Source organism: Girardinichthys multiradiatus, chromosome 13 (assembly GCF_021462225.1).
Source record: "Girardinichthys multiradiatus isolate DD_20200921_A chromosome 13, DD_fGirMul_XY1, whole genome shotgun sequence".
Taxonomy (NCBI): Eukaryota; Metazoa; Chordata; class Actinopteri; order Cyprinodontiformes; family Goodeidae; genus Girardinichthys; species Girardinichthys multiradiatus.
In genome coordinates, this window is record NC_061806.1 from 9814612 (window position 1) to 9824879 (window position 10268).

Here is a 10268-nt window from a genome sequence, read left to right on the forward strand (position 1 = left end):
CACTTTGAGTCTGATTGTGGAGGGAGTTAAAGATTGTGGTTAAGCTCATTACCACCCGTGGGGGCTCTTGCATTAACTGTGCCCTTGGGCGAGTCCCTTCTTCTGCTGCCCCTTAACTAATCAAAATGCAGGTAATCATCACAATTCTTGGGATGGAATAAAATGCAGTATACAGAGCAAATTATGGTCTCCCTATTTACAGTATCAAGCAGAGGGACAAAAGAGAAAGATATTTATTTTACCATATAGGAAATGCAAAACGCTACTTAGCAATGTCAAGAGAGATTTTATTGCTTTACAATAATTGTAAAGGGTAGAAATGAATTAAAACTAATCAAAGGGTGCAAACATTTTTCATTGAGTAAAATGTTTTGTTATATTATCTTTTTAGAGGTGCTAGTCTGATCTGTTTCTGTCAAAAACAACCTTTTCGGTTCAATAAAAATACTTTTTCATCTAAAACTGCCATGGATATGAATAATTTTGGTCTTCATTGTCATTCTTTTCATCTTATGAATTCCTACAGTTTTGATTTGAATTCTTGGATAAACATCAAATATCTGTTTAGTGAACATTATGATAAGGTCCAATAAGCTATCAGCTGTAAACATTTTAACAATGTTACTGTTGGAATAATTGAATAAAGATTTGTCTTATATTTTCTCCTATTTTTTAACATAACTATTTGATCTTATAATCATTCGAGATGTGTGTGAGTAAATGATCTGATGAGTTGTCTGCTGGCAAAGATCATAAATGGAGCTGAGCTAGCAGAGAAGGAAGCAGTCCAGTTGAGGAGGTCATAAAGATGAAGGCTGATTACACTGAACAAAAGGCGCAACTGACCCTAGAAGCTGAAAGAGGACTGTGGAAATGTGTTGTTAATGGATAAAGCTGTCTATGACCTGTTTACGATGCAGCTGTTGTTTTCCCATCCTTTAGAGATTAATATTTTTGTAAACTAGGGACCCCCAAAAGACAATAAAAAGAGGAAGCGGTTGGATGGGTTTCAGAGCGGTTGGGAGACTTGTAACTGAACACATCTCTGATTGTCTCTCCTCGCAAAGCGAGTAAAATAACTAATACTTTGTCTCTCTCTTCTTTTTGTGATGTTATAAATATTGTTAGGTTGGTTAAACCTGATAGTTACCTTCTCTTTAAATAACCAATAACTAATGTAATAAAATGTTCCTTCTATAACAGAAGACCTGTTTAAGCAAATATTTTTCTTACCCTGTTTGAACAAGCTGCACCCCTCCCTTTCAAATGACACCGAACCTGTTTCAGAAAACCAACACATTAAATATTGCAATAAACCTGTTACAAAGTCCAACAGTTTCTGAGATAGTCTTGTCATTATTTCAATGCTTTCCAAAACACAACTGCATCTCAAATGGATTCGCTCTGATACCAGGTAAGCCAAATATAATCACATAAATATTTTAATGGTATAAAGATTCTTTATTTTGTAAAATTTAGTTTTTTGTGGTCATTTGTCTTGATGTTAAGCCTGACTTATCAATTGAACATGCATCGAATAAGCTCTCCTAAACAATTCACTCGTCTTTTTCACCTTATTGTTTATTGGTTTGATTTTTTTCCCATCCAGGATGTCGTTTCAGTTCAAAATGTTGATTTTCCTGCTGGCTGTGACAACAGTTATTGTGATTTTGATGTCAATTTATACTGACTGGTTTCGGCTTATGCCAAATTCGTGTAAGTGTGAGAGATGCTTTTCAGAAGAAGATGTGATTCTCAGTCATTATCTTAACCGTTCTATTGAACCCTTTTTGTCGGCAACGACCAACCTACCTGAGGAGGCCTTCAATTGGTGGCTGGTAAGCTGTCCCTTTATTCTTTCAAAATCTTTTACATTTTTGAGTGGTGTTCTTCTCTTGAGCTGTTAAAAACTGATCTAACTGTCTGTGTTTAATTGTATTTGACAGCACCTACAAAGTAACAGACAAAACTTCAGCTACTATAAAGCAACAATTGACAAATTGTTTAAGATATTCCCATCCAGTCCTGTTCTTGAAAAACCGAGCACTGATGGTTGCAGAACTTGTGCAATTGTGGGAAATTCTGTAAATTTGAAAGGATCACATTACGGACCCCTGATAGATTTCCAAGATGTCATTATAAGGTAAAAAACATTAAATAAAAATAAGTAATTTTGACTTTACAACTTTGGAAAGCACACAAACCAAAATCCAAACCCCCCAAATCTTTCTTTCTGTTTAGAATAAACTATGGTCAAGTCAAAGGCTATGAAGAAGATGTTGGGACTAGAACAACTCATCGTGTCATGTATCCAGAGAGTGGCTCGACTTTAGATAACACTACTCATCTTGTACTGTTTGCATTCAAGATAAAAGATCTTGAGTGGCTCATCAAGTCCTTTCCAACCGGGATTTCTGGAAAGTGAGTTTTATTTTCATGTTTCATCCTTATATGTTTTAAGGCTTCATGCATTAAATAGGGCCTAGGGGCGGAGGGGCAGTTTATAAATGTTTCTGGTAGTTAAACTTAGCATATTTATAATGTCTTCTCGTCATCATTTTAGGGAAGCAGAAAGCAGCAATTCCCCACAATAAAAATGATAATGCTGTGCTTCCATTATGCACAGATAACTAATGTGCATCATAAAGTATCTTTGAATTGAATTTGAATTGAATTGAATTGAATTATTTTTCAAACTGTTAGAATTTTTTTTTCGGCAGAGTAGTGCTCAGAATTGTTGTCTGAGTGCTAAGAAGAAGCCCAACAGATTTACTTTCACAAGTGGAGCGTTACAGCTAACGCTTTAATGCTCTGCTTGATATTTATAAAATAAACTTTATTAAAAACTAATTTGGGATTATTTCAATTGTTTGGATACAGACACAGAAAATAAAATGAAAAAATAACAGAGAAAGGTGGGGCAATTTGCTTTATTACTGAAAAGTGCACGGTACTTTTAAATGCAAGGTGTAATTATTGGTAAATGCGGCTCAAAATTCAACATTTGAGTATCTGTTAACACCTGAATCTAAACACTTGTGAGTCTGAGCGTGAGCGCGCTTGTGTATACAAGCTGTTTCCAGAAAAACATGTAATAGAGTGTGAGGAGCCACAGACTTGTCCTCCTGGACCTTGGACAGATAGGGGTAGGGTTAGACATATCACTCCCCAAGCAGAGGCCTGACAGAGCCCAGGAGTCCAGGCCTTGGCCAGCAGCCACCAGGGGTAAGCCGGCACAAAACAAAGCACCCAGCCCCGGACACCGAAAACCACAAGTACAACAGCGGGCAGAGACACCAACCACTGGCAGGTAATGTGGCGGGGAGGAAATAGGCCTCACATTTGAAGGGGGGCCTAAACTGATCTAGGAGAGGGAGCAGTCCAAGACCTTACCTGACACAAAAAACAGGCACACACAGTCACAATCACACATTCCCTTCCTCATGAGTACACATAAAAACACCCAAGCACCCAATTTAAAGGCAAACAACAATGGACGTCGTACACTCATTCAAACTCCCCATACTTTATACTGCCGTGCCAATACCCCATAGGGGGAACCTGCCCCTGGACCCAGGAGGTGGTCCCCTTCCCTCTGGGGGTGGAGACAGGCAGACCGCCCCAGCACCAGCCCAGACTGGTGGAGGCACCGCCCGACCTGAGTGACCACGTCCCGGTCCCCAACCCCCCGCCCCTATCGCACTCCCCAACAACCCCCATCCTCATCCGGAGAGGGGGCCATGTACGAAAGAGGGGTCTACCTGGTCCAAAGGAGCCGGCCAACCAGAGCCGCCACAGGATGAAACAGTCCCAACCCCCAAATAAATTCTGATCTCAACCCCATGAGCCCCCCAGTGCCCACAGGCGACCTCCAACCAGGACACAGATATCGAACACATGCCCCCAAACCCAAATGCCATGAATCCCCTTCCCACAGGGGCACAGCCCCACAGGTTTGCTCCAACCCCGAAAAGACAACAAAACCCCACCCACACAGCGCAAGCTCTACACACTCCAAGCACCCCCGCCACATCCTGCCCCCCACCACACACCGTGCAGTGACATCTAGTCAAGGGCCCCATGCAACGCCAACCCAGCCTTTACCCACAGGTGCAACGGGGCACACATCACTGAGCACCGTGCCCACCACTGAACCCCCGACACCACACAAATACGGGACAAATTTACCCGGCAAGAGGTCCCCAGCCAACGGCAATCACCCTTATGCGGGCCCGCCGCCCTGATCCCCCCCAGACGCAACAGCACACCGCCAAGCCCGGCCAATCATCCGGCCAGTGCCTGCAACCCAGCCCCCAGCCCATCAGAGCAGGCCAAGCACAACCTATCAGCCTCCCCAGTGCAGGCACAACACATATTCCACCACCCCACTCATCTGACCACCAACCGCAGCCCGGCGCCAGGCCAGGGGCCAGAGCCACAGACAGAAGCACAGCCCCTCAATTGAAGTGAAGCTATATCCCAATCAACGGTGCACACTGCCTGGCCAAGACCCCCTCGCCGGAGCCTGGTGCCCCCCCAAATGACAGACCCGGCACCAAAGCCAGGGATCGAGATCCAATCGATCCCAAGAGAGCTGAAACACCAGTCCCAGCACCCGACAACCCCTGAAGACTCAAACCCCAACCCAGGTCCCAACCAGAAGGCTCGCTCCCTCTCCCAGCCTCTGATCCCAGATGGCAAACAGGAAACGGGGCTGTGAAAAGACCCCGAGCCTACCTCCGCCCACTCAAATGTGGTGTTGATGCATGTTGTTGTAGTGTGCATTTAAAAGGAAAAACAGGTGGGGAAGAGTATCTGACACTCCATTGAGCATGCCCACCCCCAAGGATCTACATGTTAATGTCATGAAGATGTTATAAGTGAGAGTGTCTAAGTTATACAATAAAATTGGGGCCCTGGCTGCCATGATCAACCCGCGCCCCAAGGCCCTACATGAGTGGTAAAGTGATGGAGTGGGCGGAGGGAGGGGTGCAGGGATGGAAGGACTTGGGGGCAAAATGCTAATGGGCTGAACCCAATAGGCACCCCTTTCACTGAGTTCCAACAAAGGAGGGAAACATAGGCACATCCACTGGGCCAAAGGCTATGGACAGGCAGTGGGTCCCAAGGACCAACCATAAACTGGGACCAACACCACCAGCCCCCCCCCAAAACGGCCCAAACCCTGATCCCCAGCTCCGACACCCAGTCCCCCGCCCGAAGAAGCCACTGACCCCCAACAAAAAGAAGCCAACAATAACCAAGACAAGCAAACCTCACCTCAGTATAAAGCCAAGAAGCCCAATGCAACTGCCAAGCCCAGCAACGCCCTACAACACCCATACTCGGCGGCCAGAGCCACTACGCAATGGACCACTGCCCCAACACCACAGCATTCCATACAGCAGAGGACAGAACGCACCAAAGAGCACCCATAGCAAAAGCCGTGCATAAAGCCCACACTGTGCAAATGCGCCCCCCTCCAGCCCTCCAAAAATAAAGCCCCTCCATGAAAATGCACCCCCACAAAAAGAAGACCCACAGCATCCAGACCAGAGAACATACCTGACACCCATACCCTAGCCAGAAGCAGCACCGCGAGAAAACCCACACTGAAGTCCACAAAAAGGCAGAAAGCCCACAGTGCCAAAATCAAAACCCATCAAGAAGCTGAGACCAGTCCACCCCAAGATCAACCCCGGCCAGCCCACCCACCCAAACCACGCAGACCCATCCAACCCCCCTCCCCCAGACAGAATCGGAACCGGCATCAGGAACCGGAACCAGAACAGGGAACCAGAATCCGAACCGGAACTACCCAGATCCAATTGATGCTTATCCCCACCGAAGGCCAACAACCCACCTCCACCCCAGAAGGAAAACTACACCCATCCCAACATTCTAACAACTCCCAGAACACATAAGACATTAGAAACCCAGGTTTAGATTCGCCCCACCCCCTCCCACAGACCCTCCGCCCCACCAGCAGAATGGACTCCTTGAAGGAGAGATCACCTGCAATGAGATGGTACCTACCTGCCAGTTTAGGAGGCCCCTAAGCCCACCGATGCACCAAAGGCCCCTGTCCAAAAAAACCCGTTGACGTACCCGCCAGGACCCCCATCCCCCTAGGCCCAGTCAGGACTTTTTTTTGAGAAATATTTCTTGTGACTTTAACAGTAAATCTTCCCAGCATTGTCCTTCTATGCATCTGCTTTATTAGCTTAATAGAGATTAGTGGAGCATAAGAATTAAAAGCTGCTTCTCTATGTTTGGTTCTGGTTCTGGGTATGCAGAGTAGATTTGAGCCAGAAGGCCTGAGAGGTCTGGGTGGTTGATACACTGACAAGAAGTCTGTAATGTAATTTAGTCCTAAGCCATTCAGTGATTTATGGACTAACAGAAGTATTTTAAAGTCTATTCTTTGAGACACAGGGAGCCAGTGTAAGGACTTTAGAATCGGGGTGATGTGCTCCACTTTCTTTGTTTTAGTGTGGACACGGGCAGCAGCGTTCTGGATCAACTGCAGTTGTCTTATTGACTTTTTAGGCAGACCTGTGAAGACACCGTTGCAGTAATCAATTCTACTAAAGATGAACGCATGAATTAGTTTTTCAAGGTCCTGCTGAGACATTAGTCCTTTAATCCTGGAGATGTTCTTTAGGTGACAGAAGGCTGACCTTGTTACTATCTTTATGTGCCTCAGAAGGTTCAGGTCAGAGTCCATCACTACACCTAGATTTCGAGCCTGATTGGTAGTTTCTAGACGTATTGACTGAAGCTGTGTGCTAACTTTTAAACGCTCTTCCTTTTGTCCAAAGATTATTACTTCAGTTTTGTTTTGATTCCGCTGAAGAAAATTTTGGCACATCTATGCAATGATTTCTTCTAAGCATTTACTTAGCACTTGAATGGGTTCATAGTCACCTGGTGACATTGTAACGTATAGCTGTGTTTCGTCTGCATAGTTATGAGAACCTACGTTGTTGTTTATCAAAATCTGAGTAAGGGGGAGCATGTAGATATTGAATAGAAGGGGCCCTAAGATGGACCCTTGGGGAATGCTACATGTGATTTTTGTGGTCTCTAATCTAAAGTTACCTACTGACACAAAAAAGTCCATGTCCTTCAAGTAGGATTTAAACCAATTGAGTGCTGTACAAGGAAGGCCGACCCATTTTTCACTCCTAATCTGGGAACACATGCGATAATATGTAATGGTGAAGCTTTATATACACATACCTTATTCACATTCACTTGCTTTTTAATTAGGCATACCTGTTAAGGTAATACTTAATAAAAGGGCCAGTGTCTTATATATACATATTTTTGTAACAGAACTTAATGTGTTAATTTTTTTTATGTTTGGAGCTATCTAAGAAGCTTGTTTTGATACGAAGGAAGACAGCGTGCAAGCACCATTCTATTGCTTGTTTTAAGTGTTTCACTATGCTCATTGAGTTGTGTTACAACCTTCTAAGTGACATAATACTGTACTTTCGGACCTAACGTGACCTGGTCCTCCATGTACTAAAGGCCTGATCTTCAAAAGGTTCGAGCATACAAAACCATACGCAAATCTGTTTGTATACGGAAAGCTGAACTACAAACCAGGTGCTAATTGGATTGCATGTGCAGAATGCAGATGCAGCAGAACAGCGGGCGCAAACTTTTTAGCATGTTTGCCTTCATGAGTATGCAAAACATATGGTAATGACCCAATGCACAAATTTAAGGGAGGTGGATATGCAAATGTGATCCCTTACCACCCACAATGAGTTTTATCAAACCTGAAACAAATTGCGGGTGGTTTTTGGGTCTATATTTAGCATATTTGAAAAGCAGGTGCTAACTGAGATGCAAAAATGTCTCCTGTCACTTTAGCTAGAAGGAGGCATAGATAGAATAACAGATGACTGAAGCTCCAAGTTTATTGTAAAGTTATGTTTTGATATTAGTTAATTTAGGTACTTTAACTAATTAATGCTGTTTTTACATTATACAGGCCAGTAAAACACAGAGCTAACAAAAATTTGGTGAGTATAGTCTCGTGTGATGACATTTTCCTTCTAATTGTACCAACTTAGTAAGTTTGATCACTTCTCCTTAGGTGATGATTCTCAATCCAGCTTTTATGAAGTACGTTCATCAGATTTGGCTGGACAAGAAAGGAAGGTATCCATCCTCTGGTTTTATGACCTTGATTTTGGCACTTCACATTTGCGATGAGGTACAGATTTCATTTGGTTTTTTGTTTTCATTTGTTTATGAGATTTCTTGTTCTTTAGTAAATTTTCTGATGTAAAAATTGATTAAAGTCCAGTTGTTTTTTCAATCTGACTTTCATACAGTTCAAACAAGCTTTAGACTCTAGAAAATCTAGCACCACCTTTTTTCGGGTATGTCATAGCTAGGTTTGGAGACCTAGAGACTCATTTTTTTTCCCTAATTCATCTTTGCAAATAGCTCAATTTTCAAGTCTTACCACAGATTTTTAGTTGAATTTAGGTCTAGACTTTGACTGGGTCATTCTACCACATGTATAAAAGCTGCCTTGTCTTTTTCCTAGGTTCATGTGTTCGGTTTTGGAGCTGACAGGAATGGAAGCTGGAGCCATTACTGGGAACCACCGAAAAAGAAAAGTTTTAGAACTGGACCTCATCCTGGACAACAAGAGTCTGCAATGATGCACAAATTGGCGGATGAAAAAACAATCAAATTTTATGAAGGTGTTTGACTATTCGCTGAAAATGTAAAGTTTAATGTAGCTTGTAAATTTTTCATCCCCAGCAAAGTGAGTAAAAAGAAGCATTAAATACATTCCCGACTCAGTTTTCAGTTTCAGTTTTAAAGGAATAAAGAATACAAAAACGTTACTACAGCTCTGATAGAAGTAATGATCAAAACACTCCTTTACATTAAATGACTTAAAGGTTTAGGTTGAAACATTGCCTTTTTCAGCCAGCACCATTATCCATAATGTACTTTAAACAGATCCAGAAACTATGCACTACCTGCTGAAAAAGTAGTCTGCATTTAGTTCCACCTTTAATTAACATATTTATGCCAGTGTGCTCCCTTCAAATGCAAAATTTCCTATTTTTTTCACATGATCGGTTGCAGCAAATGTTTTTTTGAAATAATTCTAATTGGACAATTTCAAAATTTATTATTTTAATTGAAATGGATATGTATTCTGTCCCTTCATGTTTTGCCAGTGTTTATTAGATCTATCTCCATGGAGTTTTAATGTTTTGTATGTGCCTATCTGTGTAATACCACTTCATTAAACAGTCCAAAAAATGCATGTTGTGTTAATTCAACCTGGAAAGACTCACATTATGGAGAAACAACAACAAGATGGTTAAAGAGTTTATTAATGAAAGATTATATCTTTGGCACTCGGACCCCTGAACAAGTGAATACTGAGGATGAAGTGAGTTTGAATAAACATCTTATGATTAGGTACGTCTTCCCCCATGGGATCCGATCCTGATGGTGGTGTAGGCATTGGTATGGAAGGAGTTGGGAGACCATGGTGGAGAAGGGGTGGAGGAGGGTTGAAGCTCAGCAGAAGAGCGGTGTCTTCCATGCAGATGTTTTTAAAAGTGATGCCCTGGGAGATGATTGGCCGAGGAGGAGTGTGGACCTGCCGTTGATTGGAGCAGCCAGTGAGGAGTGATTGGTCGAGACGGGGTAGTGAGTCTTCCATGTTTAAGTTTCCTTTAAACTCCATTAGCCCAAAAGAGGGAGCGTGTGCATCAATTGTATATATATTCTTGCCACTAAATAAATTCAGCAACAGAAAATAAATACACATGACAAACAACAATTGATGCACACGCTCCCTCTTTTGGGCTAATGGAGTTTAAAGGAAACTTAAACATGGAAGACTCACTACCCCGTCTCGACCAATCACTCCTCAGAATCAGAATCAGAATCAGAATCAGAATCAGAATCAGAATCAGAAAAGCTTTATTGCCAAGTACGTTTTTGGACATACAAGGAATTTGTTTTGGCATAGTCGGTGCAATACAATACAAATTAAACAGTATAAACATATCTACAATATAATATAAATATATGTGCACAGTTTTAAGTGAGTGAGAGTAAGTATAGAGCAGTATAAGATGCAAGAGCAATACAACAGTGCAGGTGATCATTGTGCAAGCATGGCAGTGCAAGTAAAGCAGGAGTCCAAGCTGAGCATTAATGTAACGCATAGAGTCACAGGTTACAAGTGTCCTGTCAGCACAAAAGAGGGGGTG

The 10268-nt window shown here is 42.7% G+C and overlaps 1 protein-coding gene across 1 annotated transcript; it reads left to right on the forward strand.

Annotated features, from left to right (window-relative positions):
- Window positions 1-1358: 1358 nt before the first annotated feature.
- LOC124879683 (CMP-N-acetylneuraminate-beta-galactosamide-alpha-2,3-sialyltransferase 1-like) lies at window positions 1359-9303 on the forward strand. The gene is made up of 7 exons (XM_047384398.1): window positions 1359-1414; window positions 1610-1838; window positions 1947-2143; window positions 2242-2421; window positions 8006-8036; window positions 8111-8230; window positions 8570-9303. Exons 1-7 carry the CDS (start codon window positions 1365-1367, stop codon window positions 8735-8737), a joined length of 975 nt encoding a protein of 324 aa, XP_047240354.1. The 5' UTR covers window positions 1359-1364; the 3' UTR covers window positions 8738-9303.
- The last annotated feature ends 965 nt before the right edge of the window (window positions 9304-10268 follow it).